Source organism: Dendronephthya gigantea, unplaced genomic scaffold, assembly GCF_004324835.1.
Source record: "Dendronephthya gigantea isolate DGI-Jeju-01 unplaced genomic scaffold, DenGig_1.0 000021F, whole genome shotgun sequence".
Classification (NCBI taxonomy): Eukaryota; Metazoa; Cnidaria; class Anthozoa; order Malacalcyonacea; family Nephtheidae; genus Dendronephthya; species Dendronephthya gigantea.
In genome coordinates, this window is record NW_021163031.1 from 1,718,105 (window position 1) to 1,743,450 (window position 25,346).

A 25,346-nucleotide genomic window follows, 5' to 3' on the forward strand; every position below is an offset into this window, starting at 1 on the left:
GTTTCTTAGAAAAACGGCTTTGTTTTCACATTCATACTCACACGTGATCTTTTTTTTAAACTGTTCATGATGGCGACGTGTTTGGTTTTCGTAATTGCTTTCATTGTATTTATTTGTAATGTAAGCCTTGTTCAATGTACCGATGAATGCAAAACCCATGCAGATTGCAAACTTCAATACTTCAATACTTTTTGCTGTTATGGGGAATATTTCAGTGAATATGTCAATAAATATCGTTCCTGTACATATGACTCGTGTCTAAACCACTACTGCTTAACAGACAGCGATTGTGGCGACCTATCGATGTGTTGTCGTTCTAAAAGATGCGTGAACAAGGGTTGCTCTGGATGCGCTACAAATAACGACTGTTATTCAACGTATGTGTGTTGTAAGAAGACATTACCTCGGAACCAGACTGTTTGTGCTGCGGACTGTGTAAAACAAACTTGTAATTGGAACGATGATTGTGGTGGTTCGGAAGAGTGTTGTCGGTCAGGAATGTGTGTTAAAAGCGGCTGTAGCAACAAATGTGATATAAATTCTGAGTGTAATTTAAGCCAATATTGTTGCAAGAAGAAAACCTTTTCTGGAGGTAGTTGTAGTGAAAGTTGTGTTGGAACGATCTGTAGTATTGACGAGGATTGTGGCGGAGCTCGTAATGTGTGTTGTATTTCAAACAAATGTGTTGATCGAGGCTGTTCAAGATGCTCTCACAACTCAAACTGTAGTACCGGACAGTACTGTTGTAAGAAACGTAAATGGTATGAATTAAGTGAATGTAGTGCAGACTGTATTGGAAAGTCATGTAAAACAAGCAAAGATTGTGGAGGACCCAGCGAAACTTGTGGAGATGACAACAGGTGCATCATAATGAAGTCCCACACGAGGAACACTCCACCAACATGGATGATTGCTGTTACTACTGTGAGTATTTTTCTATTTCTTCTTGCTGTTGGAACATCGATTGTTTTGTTTTGGTTTATGAAAAGAAAGCCACCGGCAGACGGAACAGTCCCTCTTCTAGAATCTGAAAGATCTGGGTTCCAAAATCAACAACAAAGAAGCGCTCAGTTTTCTGATATCAACCCAGCACAACATCAAAATCAACCGTACCCTAACAGCAATATGTCTAGTGTCGCTCCTCAATCTCATAATCCTGGTTTCCAGAATGGAGCACCGGGCAACCCAAACCATTTACAGCAAAACCCGGCAAGGCCTACACAACAAGGAAATGGAAGTCATGGATTTCATCACAACGATGCTCAACTTTGCCCTGTACCAAGTAACAACGCAGTACATCATTATCAAAATCCTCTACACAATCCTTTTTATCCCAATTGCGAATCTCCGAATGTACCACAAGATGCCCAGTATCCTGATAAATCCAGCGATCAACAAATGTATCCACCAAGTGCCCCGTACCAGGATCTTCCATACAATCCATTTTATCAAAGCAATCAATAAGTTAACCCTAAAACTGTTATTTGTAAACAGTGATCATTATCAATTTTACTAAAAACCAGGCAAATTCAGGTTTTTGAAAACTACTGATAAATATATAGCTTGAAAGAATATCAGTTGAAGATGTATTGTTAAGACTGTAATTATTACACTGAATTAAATGATTAGTTTTTGTAAGATTTGAAATGGAACACGCTTTGTAGTCATAGAAAACTGAGCTGTAATTCACTAATTCTTGTTCCCTTTGGCCGCAGATGATTGTTTCTAATATGACGAAGGCTGGCAGCTGGGACTGGCCGACTTTTTAGTTAAAAGAAACATTTCACAAAAGAGAAATTATTTCGCAATATTCCCTAAGAGCTTTGAATACTGAACACAAGTAATGGAAAGTCTCTAGAGTCGTAGGAGCTTTGCTGTAGAAAGTTTTCTACGAGGACTCGACGTTTACTGGTATCCACGCAAATCTTTGCGTGAGCGTGGGAAGTAGCAACCTCGGTGTGATAAACAGGAATAATCTCTGTAACAAGGGTGTAGCGATCAGAAACAGCCCTAAAGTCTTATATCTACGTCTCAGTGAATTGGTTGAGCAGAGAAACATTGATAGGAAGGGCGTCCGATAGTTTCCCCCCCGCTCCAAGTATCCTCGCCCCGGGCATCAGAAGTCAGAACACCGATGTAAGGAAATCTGTTATCCTATTATTTAAGGAATTCCGATTTCCAATTTTAATCAGAATTCAGAAGAAACAGCAGCATGAAGGTCAAACGACAGAAGACGGTTAAAAAGTATATAAATCTTTTTAAAAATTCTTTTGGCGTCTTTGAGCCTTATCAAATACTTAGTAAGTAACATGATGTGTCCATTAATTCTTTTAAGAATTTTGCAGAGAAATTCGTGGCATGTTTAATAGGAAGAAATATTAGCAAATGTAGTGATGTTGATATTTATAAAATAGACAATTTTATTTCCTTTAATTCTGTCTTAACCTATCCGAATATCGTATACTTGCCTTTTCTAACTCCTAAAGTATATGAATCTTCATGACAAGAAATCCTAAGTGAAATTTAGTCTATGTTGTGATTACAACATTGTGGTATTCACTTTAGTACTTGACTTATCATGGACTGCCTATTTACAAGACATGAGTACACAGGCCCAGGACCATAAATAAATTAGTGAGCACAAACACATTTTCCTATTCTCCATTGGACAAACATAAAGCAAAATTAAGGATGCGATAAAGCGGCCATCTAACCATGCAGGATATTCCCTATATCCCTTGTGGAATTAATTTGACGAGACTGGGAAAGTGCCCACCTGTTTTGTTGGCTTGATCTGTCCTGTCATGCATTCTTCAAAATTCTAGCAGATTTTGAATTCTAATCATTGTTGGGCTTAAGCCTAACAAAATTATACAGATTGCATGTAGTTAATTTTCACCTAAACAACACACAATGGATTTATGCGACTACATTTGCTAGGTTGTCCATTCTGTTCCCGCTATTAATTAATACAGGTTTTATATATGAAATTATCCAGCCTCTCACAAGGTTGATAAATTTTATATGCATCTTGTTTCCTTGTTTGCCATTTTCATGGCTAATACAGTTGCAGATATATTGTACTTCTTTCATATTCCATAGTTGATGGGACATTTTGTCAGGCAGCCTTACAAAATAGAATCAACATCAAAGAACAATTGCCCAAGTATTTGGATGCAGATATACAGCTGTGTATCCTTTACTAAGCTGTTGATTGATCAGTGCTATGGAAGTGGAGTGTGCCAGAGTAGAGTGTGATGGATCTCTCTAACTTCTTTCATATAGCACCAAAGCACTTTACATAAATGAAAAAATGAAAGTACATTTTAGCAGTCCCTATAAGTGAATTTGTGACACAAGTATAATTTTTAATTGTTTTTATGATATTTCCAGCATGTTTATTCAAGTTATTGCAATGTGTTGAATGATGAGAATCATAATAGGGTCATCAGCTTTAAAAATAAGTCACTCTTATGTACCCATTTACATACATGCTAACATAATCTTTGGATATTCTTTACTGGCAATGACTGGACCATGTTTAAGCCAGCATTATAGAATGTTGATCAGAAAAAGCATCTATAAATTATTTAAACACAGGGCATCTATAAAAGACAAGCATTTATTAGACATGTAATATACATAAAACAACCCCTCTTTGAAATATAAGTTTATATTAATCCTTTCCAAAAAGACATACTTATGGACATTCTGTTCATGATAGATTGACGTGGTATGATTTTATATAAAATTATACTTGAAATTAACTGAAACACTAGGTAATGAGTTGAATATGAGATTTTCATCCTTGACATATAAAAGTGACCACGGAGTGTGTATTACATGAACTTGAAAGTCTTGGAGGTGCCCTTTATGGTGCTCTTGTTATTGCGAAGAGGTTTAAAACTCGCAAGTGCAGCCATCGTGAACATGTTCCAGCAACTGAGTGTGTCGCTCATTTGGTTGGTATGTAAACAGTAATTTGATTGTGTGAATCTAGGACCAATGGTTAGACCTTTTATGGTAACAGATGATTAATGAAACAATACAATTTCATTAAATTGAGTTTAGGAATTATTCCATCTCGAATTTAATTTTTGTAAATAAGGTTGTTAGTAGGTCTGATAATTTTGGCCAATGTAATGATGCATGTGTTTGACTCCACAAAACTTTTGATATTTTTTTTGATGTTTGTAAGTACGTATACAAGGATGGATTTTTTATTCGTTCAGGTGATAAGAATGAAAAAAGATATTTTGTTGCTACTCAGGACAAACACCTGCGTAACAGATTTAGAAAAATTCCAGGTTCGTTTTTTGTAGCCCTTGAGTACCCAATATAACCACCAATATCCATATATCCATATATGCTTCCTATGGTACTGTCGCCATGTTATGTGCACAAAATATTTTCTTTTTGAACCCAGTCCCTAACCAGTGTCTTTTGCATTACATGATGACATCAACATCTTATATTTGGAAGAAAATTATCTAAGAGTTTATGGATCAACAAATAAGCCCCCCTTTCAAAAAAGCCCCTCCTCTAAAAAGGCTCTTAAAAAGTTCTTGGTCGTCTAACAATTTGCATCATAATTTTTCACTCCTGAAGGTGTGCCATTGTTATATATAAACTACAATTGTATTGTGATGGAGAAGCCATCTTTTGCTTGCACCAAGAAAGCAACTGAGGTACATAATAAAGGAAAATAACTATTTTTTCAAGGAATTAACTCTTGTGATCGAGCGTCAAAGTCTTGGTAAATTGCAATAATAGAAATGAAATGTTAAGTCGCTGACGTGATGTTTATTCATAGGCAGCCCCGAAAACAATGTTCATTTCCATCATTGTCGTATTTATCACTTTTTTCAACCCCCTTTCCTTTTCATGGTCTTCAGTGAAATATCTGTTTACGACAAGCAGTCTGCCATATTAAGATTGTCTATAGAAGTAAAGACTACATGGTTTGCAAAACTGTCATGCGATTGAAACAAGTTTATTTCTTGGACAGGTAGAAAGAGCTCGTACTGAACCAACTGAGCATGAAAGAGGAATTTTAGAAAGATTGAAAACAAATGATGAACCAGAGATAAAAAAACGGAAAAGAAAACGAGCTAAAGGACCAAATCCTCTATCTTGCAAGAGAAAGAAAATCAGTCAAGATGGTCCTATCGCGAGCAATGTAAGACGTAGATTTTTAAGGAATGTAATATTTTATTTTAGTGTTGTAGGTTTGTAAAATACATGTTTTAAAATTATAGAAATCATCCTCAAGAAAACGAAGAAAAAATAAAATTCCTGCCCACGTTCTGGAGGTACTGGGACAGAATTCATGACCACAGTACAGAACATGTAAGTTATTGTACAAGTACACACAGCATGTCATACAGTAACTCAGTAAGAACCGTAGCCTGGTTGATTTAAAGCTGGATTGCGCTTGCCGCTTTCTACCGGATATAGTGTTTTTTAATTGTTCCAAAATCTTCCTTTGTTGAGTTTGTTCGCTATGATCTGTATTTGACCTCATGCAATATTGCTTAGAAATTCGCCTCAATCATCAGTCACTAGGGTGAAGTTTAGTTTCTATTTCGTCTGCTTGTCGACAAGTGGCTGATGGAAAAGATTGTGGTTATATCTCTGAGATCAGTAGGACTTAATTGCATACCCCACACAAAAGGCGAGATAAACTTGGGCTATTCCGCATCAATCACATGTCACTATAGTGACAGGTCACGACGAAATGAAAATAAAGCGACTAAAATACCAGACTGGCCTGTATGTTACAAAATGACACTTGTCACGAGATCGCAGTGATAAATGCGAGCTAGCAGATTTCGTTTTCGAAATGAATATTGGCGAAATAAAAAAAAATATGACAAAAACCATCAGCAAAGAATGTTCTTCTGCATTATTATATTCCGTAATTAAAGAATTAGGTTTTGCTGCATGGTATTGAGAGTTTTTGATCCTTGGCTTTGCAAGAGGATACTATGATCTAAAATTGGGCGACTCAACACAATTTGAAAGTCAAAAAATAGACTGCAGTTCTATTATTGCTGACTAACATATGTTTACCTAATGCACCAAATCGGGCCTGTAATTATGTTGGACTATGCTAAAATTGCTGATCTTTGTTTTTTTAATAGTTTTCTTTGGAACATAGTTGATTGACTGCAGGGTATTGAAACACACATGTCTTATCCAACTAAATTTAGCACGTCCCTCGCTAGAAGTTAGTCTGTTAGTGGTCCATAATGAGACTGATTTCGGTAGTGCCCACTCGATATCAACCGACAATAACTGGACGCAATTGAACTTTGGACAAGACTGCAGGATCTTTTTCTCTGTTGAATATTCACCATGAACATATTTACATAATAAATATACCAAGTCAGAGTTATAATTACTCTATTGAACTTCTAATCTCTGATTTTGTCCAGTAAAATGTTTTTGTTTTCATACAAGTTCCGACAAACAAAAAAGGCATTAAGTCATTAATGTTTTTTCCTAATTGCAGTTATTTCAAATGATTTATTGCGGTCTTTGTGCCCTGCCAGTCAGCCAGTGCCAGACCATGCACTCTTTGTTCATATTGACATTTTTGCGGGCGTTTTACTAGTGGCGGGAAAGTCCTGGGCGACTGTACAGTCAAGGCGGCCTTTTGTTGTACACGTGAACAGAACATGTGCCACCTCATCAAAATGGGATGTTTGCCAAATTTATCTTGAAGCGTTGAAAGATCCTTTAAGCCTCTTGTATTGAAATTGTGGACATAATGATAAGAATGCAGCTATACATGTAACGCAGGATGAACCAGTGGAATTCGTGTGGGGAAATCTGAAAAGTGATATTTGAATACAGAATTCTAGTGTATATGGACTTCCTCTGAACTTTTTTACAAGCTAACCAATCAGAGTTACCCATCAGTATCACAGTCGTTCAGTTATAAATAGAACCTTGCTGGGGCCAAATCGTCAAAAGAAAACAAAGCTGACGTTGTGTATATGTTTTGCTGCAGAGAGAATCACTTATGAAGTATATGAAAATAGTTTGATAGTTTTGCGACGTGCAAAACAAAGGAGTTATAATGTCGTTATTGAACTGTGCAATACTCTTGGAAAACAGTAAAATGACTGTAGCAGGTAAACTCCGAGATTTAGGAGACAAATTGGAAGAAGAGCGTTTGGTGAAATTATCAAATTCGAATAATTTTACAAGTAATTTTGGAGGCGGTTTAGCTGTGTGCCTCGGACTTTTTTTCCTTGGAATTACATTTTTGAAGCAGAAAAAATAGCGTATGCTGCAATTTTGACCTGAAAAGGTTGTTGGATAAAGATAGTTGGAAATTGTCGATCAAACGATGTGGCATCAGGATTCTTGACAAATGACACTGTCTTTTCTGGGCTTTAATGGTGAATATGAATATTTACTGGGCACGCGGTGTGGTGTAATCTCGGTCTTGTACTTGGTCGAGAAAATGGGATTTTCCTGTCCTGCATTTGGCTTTTTTAATTGTGTACGGTATTCGATTACATCGTATGATCTTAGTCGGCGAGAATTGAAATTGAAAGCTTCAACATGCAACGGCACCTTCTTAACACTGGTCACGCTAAAGAATGATATTGCACTTCTAATAACAAACAGATTCAATAGTTCATCAACGTGTTATTTGAAATATATCAGGGAATATTGGGAAAAGTATAGTTTTGTATAGGTATATTTTGTACAAAAAGATTGCATGTGTAATTATATGGAGTTTTTAGGTGAGATATTATGTGTAAATCAACATTATGTAAATAATTTGTAACTTGTAAAATCTCTGAAGTAAAATTATTAAATAGTTTACATCACCTATGCATGGGGGTTTTAGTTTGTTTTGAAATTTGATTATTTGACATACGGAAATTGTGTAATGTTTTAATTTAGAAGGGTTATCTATTATGCTGGTGAGCTGCAGTTAATCTGCATATTTCTATTGTCTATTGTTTCGCAGTTCCAGCAGGGAGTCCTCAATATTGTTGTGTCATCGTATTCAATTGAAAGTTTATTTACAAGCCCAAGTTTACGATTCGAGCTTTGTGTAAGTCATTAAGTGTCGCTAGGATGCAAATTGTTTCGCCAAGACGACATAATGCCCTCTAATGAAAGTATACTGACCTTTGTTACTGAGTGAGTGGTGTCTTAAGGAATTTATGATTAATATTGGCGACAAGAAGACTGCCTGCTAATGAAAATTTCTGTACCAAGATGTGGGTGGCGTAATATTACATCGCATTTCAGTTATTCAGTATAGAACACCGGCATACTTCTTCCTTTTAACCTTCATGTTTTTATGAAATAACACAGGAAGCTCGAAGCAGCATTACACTAGCTGTTGTAATGTTTGTATATACGCGATAATGACCGCCACGAAATAATTTTTGGAGCAATGAAAAATGTATGTTTTTCTCTCACACTTCGGACGGATAACTATTTGCCTAAAAGACGGCCAGTCAAAATGTCTAAAAGTTATGAAAGGCTGTAAAAAGTCTATAATCCTTTGTAACTCAAATAAGATAAAATCTATTGTGCTGTGACGTGCTGTTTTATTCATTATCATTGAGGATAATCCGCCTCGAAGGTGCAAGGTTATCATGTATATATAGGTACACTTATTCATCTAAACCTCAATATCTGACAATGACACAGCCACTCGTTCACATCTACCAAAACAACCGTTTGAATGTGACAGTTTAAATTAAAAAAACACCTTTATATGTGTCCTATTCCATTCGGGGCTGGGTTTTTATTTTAAAAAAAATTTAATTGTTCAATCAAATGCAGTGACGTTTTTAATAATAGTTTTTCTACCCCTAACGGAGTTCTTGCTCACTTAAACTCGCCCCACTCCGTTCAAACGACCACATCTCAGTATTTTGTATACTATAGATACATTTTCAATTTGTGGGTAGATGATAAAATATTTCTTTGCTGTAAAACGCCTTCCAAGACCGGTAAAAAGCTTTATATAAGGCCATAGCCATTTCATGCATGGCCATGGGGACGTTTCTTGCTGCGATTATACATGAAATTTAATTTTGGCATTGATTGTGGGAAACTAACGGTAACACGGGGCGAATGAAAAATAGAACTTTTCAAATTAAAATAGTCAATAAACCATCTCAATTTATATGCGAATTAACCTATTTTAAGTCACTTGTTTTAAAATTACTTCTATTCGTCATGTCTCTGTATCGTGTGGTTAATTTACATACAAGCTAGGGAGGTCTACTGACTGTAATTACTCATTTATTGTGGAGATTTGACAGGTCTATTCACTGAGAATAACGTGTGTCGCATTAGAAAATTACTGAATTACTGCAACGGGATATTTGCCAAATTTAGATATGAAAGCGTCCACTTTTGATACATCCTGCAGAAATTTTTACATCATGCTCAGTTGTACGATGCCTGGATAACGCTACGCCAAGGGAAGAGTGTTTCTAACGTTGTAAAAATCCCCTAAAAAACGATAAAAGTCATAACCTATTTCAAGAGTTCTTTATGCACTGACTTCGTAGTAATTGTTGACTGCTTGATGGCCTAAAACAGCTCTCATGATTGACCTTGTTCCTAGGTTGCATCCCTTGTTACATTCATTTTTTTCTGGTCCGGCATTTACTAGAATTGAGATCAAACCCATAAGTGTAAAAAATTCTAGTCGGCTTGTACGGCATCTAAAAAACAACAGTCATTATTTTTTACATTCATTAGCTTTTATCAAACACCTTCATTTCCTTGTTTTGCAACGATCATTTTCAACAAAGAAAAAAAATTTAGTAACAGGTGATGACAAGTAAGTTATGCCTTTTGGAAGTAGATTTACATGTTGCTATAGCATTCATTCCATTCTAAGAGACCAAACGCAGGAACGATGCTGCTCAAGAACCAAAAAGTTTTATTAGGTTGCATATATATACTCCTAATGTAAGTATCCAAGAGTTATGGTCGCGAAATCGAACATGAATTCAGACTGCACTCTGCAGCAGCACATAAGTCCCGTCAGCTGAATGGCCTTCTGTATGATTCTGTGCCTGCCGGGAGCAATGATGATGTATTATGGAAATTTTGATAGCGTGTTGCGGAAACACCGGCTTATTTTGCAATATCCGAAATGGCTGCGCGTATATTTTCTCGTTCTCTACCGCGAAATTTTCGCAACTGGCGAACTAGTTATAAATCTGTAGCATACTCAACTGAATCTACTTCAAACGAAGCGATTGGAATCATTGGTTTGGGTACAGTTGGTGAAAAAGTGGCAACGAATCTTCTCAAAGCAGGATTTACTGTGTCGGCGCTACATGACTGCGAGCCCAAAGCTGGCAAAAATTTACCCGGAAATATTCCACGTACAAAGACCCCGCGAGAGCTGGCGGAAATATGTGATGTGGTAATGACAGCACTTCCTGCACCTCCGCATGTTAGGGATGTTATGACAGGAGAGAGTGGAGTTTTAGCCGGGTTGCGACCAGGAGGGGTGTGGATAGATCATTCAACCACGGATTATCAGCAGACTTTGGAGCTTGCAGCCGAAGCAGGTAGGGCTTGAGTAGAGGTATGTCTTGTCCATGCAGGGGGGGGGGTGTTGATCATTCAACCACGGATTATCAGCAGACTTTGGAGCTTGCAGCCGAAGCAGGTAGGGCTTGAGTAGAGGTATGTCTTGTCCATGCAGGGGGGGGGTGTTGATCATTCAACCATGGATTATCAGCAGACTTTAGACCTTGCAACTGAAGCAGGTAGGATGTGAATTGAGGTATGTCTTGCCCATGCATGGGGGAGAGGTGTGTTGAGAGTTTTGCAGGAAAAGGGCAGGTTAAGGTTGCATTTCAACTTGCAGAGAAATAGTTTACCAGCAATACATTTGAATATTTTCTTTTGAAATGAAATGAGTCAAGCTGAACCAATTAATTTATTCTGTCAAAATCCAGATTTTGCAAGACTTATTGAACTATTTTCCTGCAAGTGGAAAACCGCTCTAAGTAAGACTCTCCTCCCAGGGCATGCCATTTCACAGGTTTGATGTGGGCAGGTTGGATGTGGGCAGGTTTCCTCTCCTTAGTTTTAAGGGTGTTGAAGGCAGAAGGTGCTAAGTCTCCCTCACTTTATGCAAAAAGGGTAATGTGGCACCTCACTTTGCACAACAACCGAGTGAAATTCTTTAGTACCCTTCCACATTAACCAGAATCATTATGAAAATTTTCTGTTGAGACTATAAACAGGCAAAAATTCCAATTTAATATATTTTGGAATTTTTATACATGCAGATTCATGATTGCATTTTTAGGGGCTTATTTTATACAATACAATTTGTGTCATGTTATCATTGTTATATTTTCAACTGAAATGCATGTTTGGGAGTGTATATAAAAATAAAATTTCTTGATATAATTAATGTCTTGTGCACTTGATTGGACATCATTATAACAAACAAATTTGCAAGGAGTGAGGCCACTAACACATAGAGGGAGGTTGTAATTTAATTTTGAAAATCCCGGTACTTACCTCCCCTTCACCAAATCTCAGTACTCACCTCCTCTTACTCCGGACCAATCAGAAAAAGTTTTACCTATATTTTGTGGGACAATACCATTAATGCATGGCCCTGGAGACTCACTCCATAACTGATAAGTAGTGAGCGAATCAATTCTCCAGCAAACACAATATATGTAATCTAATTATCAAAAGGAACTATGCATTTCTCTTTTAAGATAAGAAAGGTATCCAAGTGCTAGAAGCTCCAATAACTGGTGGTGTTGCACTGTTGCGGCAAAGTAAAATGACAGTACTCGTCGGTGGTGATGAACGTCTGTTTAAAGAATGTTTGCCGATCCTTCAACAGACCAACAAGGTGGTTCTCCACATGGGAAAAATTGGAACAGCCACGATTGCGAAGGTCATCTCTAACATGCTGGCTGCTGTTAATAATGTAACAATGGGAGAAGCCTTGATGTTGGGGAAGAAAGGTGGCGTGGATCTGAAAGCTCTGTTCGACGCTATTAGGTTTAGTGCAGGAAATACTTATGTCTGGGAAACAGAGGCACCATTGATCTTTAACGGTAGTTATGATCCTGATTTTACCCTGAATCTCCACTGCAAAGATTTAAACCTTGGTTATGAATTGTCTCGTAAATTTGGAGTTCCTATTGAAACGCTGGCACTCACAGAGCAGATATACAACCGCGCTCGCCTCAGGTATGGAGATGAAGAAGGCTCCTCTTCCCCACCGAAATTATTGGAAGAGGATCTGAACGAGCCATTGCAGATTGACGGCTTTGAAGATTGGACATACTCTGTTGAGCATGTGGGCGGTTCCATGGCTGTCGTGCATACAACAAAAACCAAGGTTTACAACGATGAACAATGATTATTGTGTAGGAACGTTTATTAATTATTAGAGACTTTAATTTCATAACATTCAAAACACCACAATGCCTATTTGTATAGGAAATAGCATTAGGAAGAATGATTTTACAAATTAGATGATATATATAACTTCTATGAATTCTATGAATCCCGAAATTCACCTGAATATATTACATTGCTCGCAAGAGCTTTTTATGAGGTACTATACTCTATAGTAATTTAGTGACGAACGTCAAACAATCAACGATTGAACGTCCTAAATTTGGCCTAATCATATACATGAAATATATCAATCAGCAGTATGACAATATAGTTAGGAAGTTCTTCTGTTGTAATTTCGTATGGAATAAAACTATTTTTAAAATAATCTCAGCATTTGGCTTTAATAGACCTAATGACGTTCACTCTTTCAATTTACGAAATTCATGTTTTCCGGTTCTTACTCAGAATGCTTCTGGCCACTGACCTGTGTTTTTTACTGTGCATGACTATAGTTTATTGAGTGACTAATATACAAATATATATGCACTATATCTACAGGTCCCTGTTTCTGACTGGTCACGACAACGGTAATTGTAACGGTGTAGCATATGTCGCCAGCGTTTAGAGATTTTCATTGGGGTAAACAAATTGAATTGTGCGGCATCTGGAAAGCAGCAATCATTAAACCTCTCATTAAAACCTTCATTCCCTTGTTTGTTCTCCCGACGATGAAGAATTTTTTCAACTTTTCTTACCAAGTGATGACAAATAAGGAACTGATTTGATTACATGTTAACAAATTATATCGCATTCCTAAAGAGTTCATCAATTCTGAGAAGTACATGCAACTTTTTTATTATTGTCTGGTTTCCATTTAGTTGTCCCTGTCGTGTATGTGTCAAGGTAACTGATGTGATAAAATATTTCTGTGTTTGCAGTCGATTATTACGATTTAATGGAAACCAGGCTTAATAGTGTTGCTCCTCGAAGACACGACAAAATTGTTTCTTTATTTCCGCGTAATAATCCACGGAAGTACATTAACGAAAGTAGTACATATCATGTTTCATGATGCTAAATACCTAAGATTAAGAGACAACAATGTTCATACCAACCCAGCACTTCTTATCATTGGCCTTCTTGCCAAGGAAATAACGACAGCTTTGATAGGATCAAGTGACTTGTGTTTACATGGTGTTGATGGCTGCTGCGTGATATGTGAGCGCGCCACTAGCCACTAGATGCGGGCAGCAAGATGTGGTGCCATTCCATGTTTAAACGGTCTCTATTTTTCGAATATATGTTTTTAGGATGACCCCTCCTCGAATATAAAAACATCTTGAGTTGAAAACCTAAAATGTTAAACTGACTAAATGAATGATAAATTAAAATAATCAAATGTTTTGTATTCATAGTAATACCATTATTGCCCCAAGCCTTTGCGAGGCACACTTAACGGACACTTAGATCTAGAGTCTAGACTGTACCAGTACAATTATGTTCACCTCATTAATGTCACAATGTTGCTCTGGTCTTTCAAAAATTTCTGGATAAAACTGTCTCTAAAATTCATCTGACATTTAAGTAAAGATTTTAATTCAGATCTTTGGCAGCATTTTTTCCTTCTGATAAGAACTTCTAGTTTAACACTTTTGTCAATGGTCTACCATAGGATGGTCTGCAATGAGTAATCAACCAACCATTGCAATTTGAACAGAAAAACTGAACGTTTCTCATTACAGACATAAGAGAGTGTAAAGGTTGAATTTTAACGAAGTTTAACTGGGTAAAGTGGATACATTTTTATTTCATTTCCATTATGGTATCAATGTTTCTCAGTTAATGCCAAAATATAAGTTAACGTTTTGGAATTTGGATATCTTTATATTTACAATAAACTATACATACTGAATCTAGAATCTAGATTTGTGTCTACTGTACTGCTATAAATTCAATTCAAAATATTTATAGCAATATTGTCAAACCATTGTCCCCGTTACTTCTCTACGATTCATATCATCACGGAAATTGTTCAATGAACGTCTTCGTCGAAAACTCGAAGGCAATCTCGATAAACCTGTACGTCTTGGTTTTGACTCGTAAGCGTTGCCATAACGACCTAGCGTCAGCACGCGTAGGAAAGAAACTTTATAATCTCTTGAGAAAGTCCCGTAAATTATTGGGTTGGCGAAACAATTGAAATACGTACACATTGTACATAGAAAGGAGACTAAGTTTTTGTGTGCGTACTGAGTATGGTTGGCAAAATCATCTACCATCCAACGAACATTATTAGGCAAAGTCAAAAACGCGAAAACTGTTACAACGACCGCGAACATTTTCATTACACGCGTGTTTTGTTCTCGGCGAATTGTTAAACTCGCCTGTCTTCTTGGACTGTTTGGTGCGTTGCTTCGGCGTCTTCTCAATGATTTGGTTTCCGACTGTTCCACGCTAGAATCCGTACATTCTTCCAGCTTTATCAGGCTTAGGGTGGAGCGACGCAAATAACGAGCAGCACAACTGTAAACTAAAGCTAATACGATCAACGGCATGAGATACTGTACGTGAAAAATTATAAGAGTATATTGACGCGATGTAAATATGCTCGCATTCCAGTCTTCGGCGCATTGTCCATCAATAATCACGCTAGCTATGGAATATGGGATTATAAGCAACAGTGAGACTACATGTATGAACAAAACAGTTCCCACTGCTTGATATAATGTAAGTTTTGTCACGAAAGGATGACGAAGTGCCCTTGAACGATCGATAGAAATGGCAACAAGCGTTAGGGCTGAGGACGTAGTCATCATTGTTGCTACTGGCCAAATTATGCGACATACAACAGGACCATAATGCCACGCGAGGGAGGATACCTCTACCGAAATATCAATGGGAATGTTTAATAATGGTGACATGAGATCGCAAAAAGCTAGATTAGCTACCAAAAAGTTGGAAGCAGTGCGCAGTCGATTGGTTCGTACGATGGCTTGAATGACGAGAAAATTGCCAATTGTGTTAAGAATGAGGATGACGACGTTTGCCACTGTCATTCCAATGAAAATATCTTTTGTCTCAGGCATCGCTGGAATTGTCCGTTATGGAGAAAAACAACCAATCTATATTGTTTTCACGTTAAATAAGGTTTAACATAAACGGTTCAGAGGTTAAACAATCAAATATTGAACCGTGAATTAGTCTGGTTTAGTATCCTTACTGAACGTAAACAGAAGGCACTTGGCGGATACCCGCGCTTGTTGAAAAATGTCCAAATTCTTTTCCAATTAAGATTAGAAACGAAATCCAATACACACAGCGTAGCCGTAGGTAAAACAATCATCAAACGGTGATTCTTGAACTGTGCCTTTGTATTTGGGCCTGTAAACCAAACGTGTGTACGTAGGTAACTTATAAACTAGACATTAGCGGCTCAAGATCCTTGCGCAATTGTCAAAAATGTTAGAATTGTTCCCCAACGTAGCTGACAAAAAAAAACGAAGTGGTTGAACAATCCAATGCTATGTCATTAACAGTAGGCGAGTCTTATACTTCCTTATACTTGCGCACCCGTTGGAGAGTTTGCCACACCGTAGGGACACAAACTAAAGCGGTTTTCCAAGATATCTGAAAGGTCAAATCATTCCACGCGAACCGTAGTGATTAATGGAGTGACCATTGTTCAGACCTGACCATTCATTGTCATGAACTGTAGTTGGCGGTCGCGTTTACAGTTAGCGTCTCCTTACTTTCCTCTCTCAGATTCGATAAGTACGGGAGCATAAGTAATTGCGATTCTTTAGCATTTATCTTTAATTAATTTAACGATTGTAAACACGTAAATTGATATAAAGCTGCTGACAGTCCAGTTGCTTTGAAAAGTCAATCACTGAGTGCATTCAGACCGCTACAAAAACACGTCTTCTGTATTTCAAACAATTTTCTTCCATTCCTCTTATCTTAATACTGAAAACAGAATGATCTGTTCACAGGAAGTCGTACAAAGAGTGCAATCAAAAACACGAAGATTGTTATCAGAAAAATATATCTTCGGCCAAGCGTTCTTCGTGAGTCGCAGATGTAACAAAACACGCAAACAAGAATGAAACACATTCTGTGAAATCCGGTACACGCGATATGCGATATAAACGTTCACCTGTTTGATAATCACATATAAGCCAATTCGATTGCCGTGCTGTTTGTTAAATGCTGAATCCCTATCAATACAACAAGTATTTGCATTTTACCTTTGCATTAAAAGCCAGAAACCACAACACATTAAAAGCGCACAAATATGTGTATATAACAAGCTTCAGTGATTCATGAATTAAAGATTAGGAATCGCGCCAAAAATCTGCGGTGTTTGCGCGGGATGTTTTGATACTTTCAATATTATTGAAAAATTCATGTTATTTTATAAAAAACTAACAACTCTTGCATCTAACAATAGGAAGGTATCTTTGAAAATGTCTGCGGATGAATTACACTGTTTGTTGTATAGGTTTATTTATAGTGTATTCCTTGTAGTATGCATACATAGATATATATAATCCGTATCGGCGGTGATAATCGTGCAATATAGAGGCTCTTTTTCACTCGTCACAACAACCTACTCACTACTGAAAATGCTCGCTTTTAATTACAAAAGCGTCAATTCACAACGACGTACGTGTCGATTTTTTTTCTTTCAACTTGAAATGAAGTTCCGGAGTTTTGCATTGCTGAATGATTTAGGAAGTGTACTTGCAGGAACAGGGCGAATTCAAGTAAAATATATTCAAGTAATAATAATTCACTAGAAAACAGGTCTCGAGATAACACGAGCTTTATAAAAAATATTAAAAAATGCCGTTTTTTTTACTCTTTTCACACATGCATCTACTTAAAAAATTGTGTTGCAAGTTGCCAGATATATCAACTTCACAGTAAGCATGTGAGTTTGTCTTCGCGATGAAGTCTGAAGAGGGGAGAATATTACTATTAATAATACACAAGAATTAGAAGTCTGTACACTGTGCAGTAAAACCCCAGTACATTCAAGTTTCAGGAAAAAAAATATTAATTTAGGAAATTAAGAAGTTTTAGTGGCAAACACATGTCACTATGTCTATGACTTATCCCATACCCTATCACGTATCCCATATCTAACGCTTTTTTCGGCAGGCTTTGATATTGAAATTACAATGTCAATGTCAGCCTTGTTGTGATTCGCTACGAACTATGAAATGTTCATGGAGGTCTCAGGTTTGGTGCCTGGTGACATTTTTCCAGATACTCAAGCGAAAGTCCGAAAAGTCTCACGTCCGTGGTTTGTTTTCCAGACAAAAGATAAACTACCGGATATTCTTGGGTTTTTTGGAGGTGGTTATCTAATCAGACAACAGCTACAACATATTTCGCATCATCACTTATATTTTTGTCTCTTTTTTTAAGAGGCGTGAGAATGATCAAATCTCTTGATATCACGAGAGACTGTAGTTCCCTCAGGACCTAGGAACTAATTATCACTGACCTGACGAACAGCGCCGATAGTTGCCACTAGTTGGCTTCGATTTACTTCCTTCCACAAAAACATTAGTTTTGGCTGCTCAGATCAACAACTACACGCTGTATTTAATGAACATTGTGTGCGGACAGAGGGTGATCCTGAAAATGGTTGCACGGAACTTCATACAGTAACAACTTTCGGTATACAATGTTTGAAAGCGCAGCGATCCTCAATGCCATATTCATAGAGTCGATATTAGAGTGCATCTCTCTTTGTTTCACAATTATTAATATTCATTCGTATTATGCCGAAAAAGAAAATGTATTCACTGAAGCCAAACAAAAAAACGAGAAGTTTTAGATGCGTTTCCAGGCACGGTTCACCACGGAACAACATGTAAAGACATGCATAATGATTATTATTCTAATAAAACTTTTTTAGCTTAAAAGCTTTGTGCCGATTTACATGAGTGAGATTATACGGATATGCATAAGCTGCAGACGTTGCAACTTTCCCTCTACAACTAAAACTAGTAAACTACAACACACTTGAGCATTTTAAATTATAATCTCTTTAATGCATAGTTGTTCAAGTTTTTTTGTTTTAACAGATTTTTTTGATCTGATACTAAATTGAATAAAGTCGTAAGGAATGTATTTAAGAGGTGGTCCTGGAGCCACCTTAAGAGCATAGTTCAAGTACCGTTACAAGAACAACTTACATTCAGTGTCTTTTCAAACGGTTGCATTATGAAAACAGGTAATTAATATGAAGAAGAGAGGCCAAATGTCTCGAGCTGCAGCGGGTTTCTACTCCAGTTTTCGGTTTTCCGCACTACAACAGCGTTGTACGACCACAGGATTTTCATTGGCTTTTACTTTGTTTTCAATGATCCTTCTTTGGTTGCTAACATAGTTTGCAACAGGTGAGTCGAACTCAGTTTTTATCAAACTCAATATTTTAGCAGCAGAAAAATAACAGTAACAACAACACTACTGGCTGTTAAAATCTAATATTTCACAAACAAACACATATTCAACATAACAGAAAAGCGAATCTTCCTGGCTAAGCGAAAAGCGGAGACTGTAATTTAGAGGGACGGGGTCCCTACACCCTTGGGTTGAAATGTAATTGTACACACTTTGAAAGTTGCCACCCGGCGCATCCGATATACTGTACTTTGTGTTTTTGTAGGATTTTTCAGAAGTATTCTAATCTATTGTCAGGTTTTATCCAGCTACTTATGGATTGGAACTTAAAATATGTCTTTATGATTATAGATCGAAATATGATCATATTTGACATGTTTATATTCTGAAATAAAAACTTATTTGTTGGGGGGGCCAATGCATATGTCAAGTGGATATTATTCGATGATAAATTGTGCAATTTGACGATAATGGATTGCTTTTAGGAAATACCGCAACCCCTTCAATACATGATTATATTTTGACTGCATATGCCGCATAATTTGAATTTTATGCATGTTTGCATTGCTACACGCGTTTTAGACATACCACTTTTTTAATCATTTTTTATCCAATCTACCCAAGTCTAGTCACCTCAATAAAATTTCAGAACTTACAGTACCATGCATCGCTGTCCTTAGTCCTATATTTGTCCCCCCATAATTTAACTTAACCCCAAACTTTTTTTTATTAAGTTACGATGGTACAATAATCCGTTTTTTAACTCATTATTTCAGATGACTCCGTGGCGCAATGGTAGCGCGTCTGACTCCAGATCAGAAGGTTGCGAGTTCAATTCTCGTCGGGGTCATTGAATTTTTGCAACCAGCAGACATAATTTTTTGTTATCCTTTCAATGCCAATTTCTTATGCCAATTATTACGATATTCTTTTTCGAATAGCAACAAAATAAGATTTGTTTTTTACAGTTTATTTTTAGGAGGAATAAAAAATTTTCAAATTTTGCAATTAAAATTGTCTCGGCACTTTACCCGCGGTTTTACCTGTTCGCAGGCTGGTACTCGCGCGAAAATGCGAAATTGCAATCGAATATGGCGATTGTTTATATTCGTTTTTGTATTTAATTAAAATATCATCAGGGAAAATGGAAATGAATGCTGCTGGTTTTACAAGTGTCCTAAAAACGTGCTTTAGTGGATGGGTGCTTTTGTGTAGCCAGTATAGTTGTGGCTCTTCACTTCAATCATTTGGATTTCTAAAAGTGAGATTGATACCATTGCCAGCATATTGCAGTGCTACTGACCACCGGAAACACACGGTACTTGCCAAGCCTTTCTTTGTAACACCTTGTAAATTCCTGGATTCGTAACTGTTTAATGTGGCAAGTTGCGCAAAATTTTCATCTCAAGTCAGGATACATGAGAAATTGTCAAATCGAAAAGCCAATTGTAAAACAAAAAAAAATACAAAAAAAATGGAGTTTGCAGATGTGTGCAGGTAATTACTCCTTGGACTGTTTTAGCCTCTATAGTGATATTAAAGCTACAAATTTTAGAATAATACTCCTCCAGCTCCTGAAAATGTTTTAGAATATTTCTTCTACAGTTGACTTAAACAATTCACAGCGACTTATTGTTAGGTCATTGGGTGCAGCACAACATTGCTTTCACCCACCAGGAACAACTTGCATTTCAAGCTGTTTTCCTAGGTACTACACTTTTTTGCACACCAGTTTGTCTAGACAGTCTTTAGAGTATACCTTTACCACAGTGCAGCTGGGAAGTATTAGAAAAATGGATAATTTTATATGTTTTTTATTTGCATGTTTTGATTCTACATGAGATACATGACTCCTTTGCATGCATTAATACAGCAATGAGAATCTGTGAATGTTTTATTAAAGAAGTCTTTGGTTGTAGTCTCCTGAACCTTCTCCTGAACCCCCTTCAGTCGTTGGTTTGATAGTTGTTGGGACAACTTGACATCTACCATAGTAGGAATTATTTTTACATTGACACACCAATCCTTCAGCACATTTGTAGCAACTATGACCCTATAGAAACAATATCACTGAATCACTTTTCAAGATCTACATATATAGTGTGAACTCATGACTGATCCACTGACCAGAAACAAAATATCATTTTCATTTGAGCCTGGAGATATAATACACATTAGATCTGCCCATCCCTATGCTTAAAGATGTGTGCATAGAGACTATTTTGTGAGGGTAGTGATGCTGTAGATTGAAATATACCTTGTCAGCCTGTCAAACTTCTCTGAGTTATCAAATGTCATTCATGGTCACTGCATGATTGACACACATACAAACACACACATAGGCACACAATATATTTACCCATCGGAAGCATGTTTGTCCTTCTTGAGGTCTCTTTCTGCAGTGATGGAAATAACCATTACTCCTGCAGCATTCTGTTGCTTGATCACAATCTCGTTGAGTTGAGCACATACTTGTTCTAACACATTGACCAATGTAATGATAAATGTTCTTCCTATTAAGAAAATTCAGAGTCTGTGTTTATTAAGGCTATTATATAGATTCTAAGATTAAAGCTCGGATGGTTCTAGGTCAGGGGAAGTGCAAGTTATACCTCTCCTAAAACAACAAGTTTCATGTTTCTGAAATTCATAGAAAGTTGTTTCTGGGATCTATGCTCTCGAATCTCTCAGTTCATTTAGCAGTAAGCTTTTCTGAAGCCAAATCAACCTTTCCCCCTTTTTATCCCCCTAGATTTTAAACGAGAGAAATTCAACAAAATTAGTTGATGTTACAAGGTGCACACTTACATAGGACGGCGTTGGTAAACAGTGGTATCGATGATTTGCATAGAGATTATTGTTTCTCTGTATACTATTCCAATTATTCTCTGTATGCTTTCCAGGTTTCTTGCACATAGCGCTCACCCAGCAACCCCATCTAAAAGACTGTTTAATTCACCACCTTTCCCATGACCTGAATTTCTAGACAACGGTTGAAAGAATCACCGTCCAGTCTTTCTTTCTCTTCCATTGATTTTCACCCCATTTTCATCGACATGTATCAAATTCATGAATTAATGACTTAAATCAGTATGCTATCTTAATAATATTGTGTTTTGTGAACCACGCCCAGGTTCCATTTGGTCGTTGCTTGTCGCACGGTTGCAGTGTCGAGTGTTACTTTATCTCTGCAACAGTAAACTCTCAATTGCATGGAACGATATAACTCCAAGTCTCTAAGATCCTATGACTGGATGAAACCGATGTAAATCTGACTGAGTGCTATTCGCTGATTAAGGCGGGAACCGCACACAAGAAAAACAGCTTTACTGAACGCGCCGAAAAGAGGTTTAACTTTCCACAGAAACAAAATAATTCTTAAAATCCATCTCCTTCCTAGAAAGTGTCTTTTTACAAAAGGTTAGGTGAGATTGAAACTTTATAGAGTTTATTTCAGACCATTTCTTAAAGACATGTTAGACAGACCTGCGTGACGGTCCTTTAAAGCAACAACATTTATCATTACATTGGTCAATGTGTTAGAACCAGTACGTGCTTAACTCAACGAGATTGTGATCAAGCAAGAGAATGCTGCAGGAGAAACGGGACGGGACCTGACCCCCGCCCTATATTTAGCAACTTCGAGTTCGTTCGCATTGGATGTAAAAAGCGACCAGGGCACCAATTTATTTGAAGTGACAAAACAAATCGTAATAGTTCTTTGTATAAAAATATCCGTTTCTGTTTAATGTTCAGATACTTTTTCATATATACAACATGATACAGTCACTATTTATAAAAGAAACGAGTCATAAAACATATTTCTTAGGCTATAAAATATGTTATTGTTATGTTTTATAATTAACCATAAACAGCAAACACCAAATAGCAATTACTTGTCTAAGTTGTCTTTAGCAAATACAATATTTTACTTAGCATCAAATGTGGTATACTGACAACTGCCTAAAATGGAAAAAACACTTCTCGACGTTTCGACCTGAGGGCCTCGTCAGGTGAGTTAGTATGAAAATGTTAGCATACTAACTCTCCTGACGAAGGTCCTCAGGTCGAAACGTCGAGAAGTGTTTTCTAAATTTTAGGCATTTGATGATGCTAAGTTGTTTGAAGACGTTGCCACGCTGCTCCCTAGAGTGGTTAATATTTTACTTAGTATTAGAGTTATCTTTTCTTGCCAGGCAACTATGTTTAAGGTTGACTTTGAACAGGTGTAGTAAACCTTTTTATTAACAACACGTACTATACAAGTCATTCACAAGGAACGCCTGTAGGGTAGCTATCGCTAGTCCGTAAAGACCTACCTCCACTTGCACGTTTACTGTCATTGTGGCCGATTTGGCGCATGCTCGCTGACTCGAAACTGGTCACTAACGCCGGCCGTCGCAGCTAATTTTTTGTACGTATATGACAATTGAACGTTAACTGTGGTATAAATAGAGAGATTTAGTACGAGGACGTGAACGTCAAAAACGACGTGAAAATTGCGAATAAATGGCGTGCATTTCCACGTCGTCTTTGATGTTCACTTCCTCGTGCTAAATCGCCCTAATACGTGCAAGTGGAGGCCAGCCCTATAACTGTGCCGCGGATTTCTTTAAAACAACTTTGGTAACTTTAAGTACTTGGATGCACTCACTTTTGTATACTATAATATAAGCCTAAAAAAGCCCTGGGTTCATAATTAGAATATTTACAAATGGATTTTAAAGTGTGAGATAATCATATACCCTCAATCTTATAGTCTTTTCGTACTCCTGACCTACAGTAGTCCAGTTAAATAGCGAGGTTGGTTAATCACACGACAACCAAGCTACACTCAGTACACTGCAAGCTGTTTCATGCATTGCCTCTGCCTGGTATCATCAAGTAGCTATGACATTTCATAAATATGCAATATCTGGATCGCTTGCTTGAAGGCAATAGGCAGAGATTGTCCATAAAACTGTAATAAAACACATCCAGCTACTGTAAGAGAAGTGAGCATTTTTCCTTGTTTTTTTGTCCAGATCATCCCCAATGTCTGCTAATCTCTTTGCCACGGCCTTTAATCGTGCTTGGCGATCTAGTCCATGTATTATTAGATCATCGTCATCCATCTGATTATCGGCCGGTTTTAGTAAGGTTTTTTAGTTTGTATTGTCAGTATTTACGAACAGATCACAAACGTTTCCAATGAATTAACGTGGGGACCAGGATTTTAAAGTTGGTCTGTGTAGTCCTCACGAGTCCTTACGAATTTTTGATCTTTTTTTTAGACGAAGTACCTGCAAGATATTAAAAGAGATATCAATGAATACTTCAATGGTTGATCACCACTAAGTTATTTTTGTTAAACGGCAAGAGAGATGTCTAACAAACTCTCAAAGCAAATATTTCCTTCCTTTAGAAGTTGGAAACATCGAATGAAATGGAAACGGTTAGTAAGTTGAAACATTCATTAGCTAGACACCCTTGGATGCATTTATTTTATATTATAATATATATATATATATATATATAATAATATATATATTATATATATAATAATATATATATAACAATTATAAATACAATTCTTTTAATTAGTTGCTACTTTAAGTTTCATGCACTTAAGCAATCATCAGGCAACGGTTAGCACTCTGTGTTCTACAAAAGTCTATTTGGAATAGATTTATATATATATATATATATATATATATATATATATATATATATATATATATATATATATATATATATATATATATATATTGCCTGCATATTGCCTGCAAGGCAGGTGTCTACTCGCGACAAAATACCTAAATGTCGGGCAAGGCTAATCGCATTTTAATTTTGTTATGCAATCTATGACATCACCAAAACATCACGTTCACACCGCCTATATAAAGTTTCTATTATAGTTGTTTTAAACCTCTAATTTTCGATCTCTTTCGTATCCATTTAATTCTCTTCCTGCTTTCAAGAGCCAATATTTATATTAACGCACATAAAAAACTTGTCGCCAGAAAGTCTAACTGCATGGTTGAAGCAGCACATTCAAAACAGCACACGATATTGGGCATTGTTTGAAATAACTTCTTTCGACAAATGATATGCGTGAGTAGCTCTACTTTTGAATTTCATCAGTTATATTTTAGTTTTAATTACGCAGCTGCGGTTTCTTGGAGCATTCTAGTGTTATTCGATAAGCCCAATGTAAACAAATAGGTAATGAGTAATGAACACATTCTCAGAGCAAGTCACGCGAATATTTATATTAGTTTGTGATAAACATTTAGGACTAAGCCTAAGGACGTTATGGACAGTTAAAAGTTGTCGCTGAGATCACTCGAGCGATTTTAGTGTATTTCTAATATTCTCCTAAATGTGCTTAAAATTCAAGCGGAAAATTCAAGATTATAATCTTGGAAACTATAATTTGGGCTAAAAAAGGGGAAATACAACTGCGTTTCCACTTCGGCCCACACGATTTAGACCGGAAAACATAACCTGCGACAAAAGATTCGGATGTCAACATAAATCATGCATGTAGAACGAGGAAGGAAACT

At 36.8% G+C, this 25,346-nt stretch overlaps 3 protein-coding genes, 2 long non-coding RNA genes and 1 other non-coding gene across 9 annotated transcripts in view; 4 read left to right on the forward strand and 2 right to left on the reverse strand.

Moving 5' to 3' along the window:
- The first annotated feature begins 2,204 nt into the window (after positions 1-2,204).
- On the forward strand, positions 2,205-7,810 carry LOC114521959 (rRNA-processing protein UTP23 homolog). 4 transcript variants are annotated; one of them, XM_028542537.1, is made up of 8 exons: positions 2,205-2,300; positions 3,103-3,192; positions 3,823-3,966; positions 4,233-4,307; positions 4,609-4,688; positions 5,009-5,179; positions 5,259-5,349; positions 6,144-7,808. In XM_028542537.1, exons 1-7 carry the CDS (start codon positions 2,213-2,215, stop codon positions 5,331-5,333), a joined length of 723 nt encoding a protein of 240 aa, XP_028398338.1. In that variant the 5' UTR covers positions 2,205-2,212; the 3' UTR covers positions 5,334-5,349; positions 6,144-7,808. The 4 variants fall into 4 exon arrangements, with proteins under 4 accessions (XP_028398338.1, XP_028398337.1, XP_028398339.1 ...); XM_028542536.1 differs by having other exon boundaries at positions 6,515-7,806; XM_028542538.1 differs by having other exon boundaries at positions 6,617-7,806.
- Positions 7,811-9,349: 1,539 nt separating this feature from the next.
- LOC114521791 lies at positions 9,350-10,415 on the reverse strand. Its single transcript, XR_003686845.1, has 3 exons — positions 10,234-10,415; positions 9,603-9,713; positions 9,350-9,498 (listed from the first exon to the last, which is right to left on the reverse strand). It is a non-coding gene; the product is annotated as an uncharacterized LOC114521791 (long non-coding RNA).
- Positions 9,977-12,744, forward strand: LOC114521790 (2-hydroxy-3-oxopropionate reductase-like). Its single transcript, XM_028542331.1, has 2 exons — positions 9,977-10,574; positions 11,748-12,744. The coding sequence occupies exons 1-2, from the start codon at positions 10,151-10,153 to the stop codon at positions 12,401-12,403; spliced, it is 1,080 nt and encodes a 359-aa protein (XP_028398132.1). The 5' UTR covers positions 9,977-10,150; the 3' UTR covers positions 12,404-12,744.
- A 1,491-nt stretch (positions 12,745-14,235) lies between these two features.
- On the reverse strand, positions 14,236-16,247 carry LOC114521761 (neuropeptide FF receptor 1-like). The gene has a single exon (XM_028542300.1). It carries the CDS (start codon positions 15,468-15,470, stop codon positions 14,364-14,366), a length of 1,107 nt encoding a protein of 368 aa, XP_028398101.1. The 5' UTR covers positions 15,471-16,247; the 3' UTR covers positions 14,236-14,363.
- Positions 16,248-19,579: 3,332 nt separating this feature from the next.
- Trnaw-cca lies at positions 19,580-19,651 on the forward strand. Its single transcript has one exon. It is a non-coding gene; the product is annotated as a tRNA-Trp (tRNA).
- Positions 19,652-19,941: 290 nt separating this feature from the next.
- Positions 19,942-25,346, forward strand: part of LOC114522038 — a 30,225-nt gene continuing 24,820 nt past the window's right edge. The window contains exons 1-2 of the long non-coding RNA XR_003686861.1: positions 19,942-20,298; positions 24,075-24,235. This is a non-coding gene — a long non-coding RNA (uncharacterized LOC114522038). The remainder of the gene's footprint in view (positions 20,299-24,074; positions 24,236-25,346) is intronic.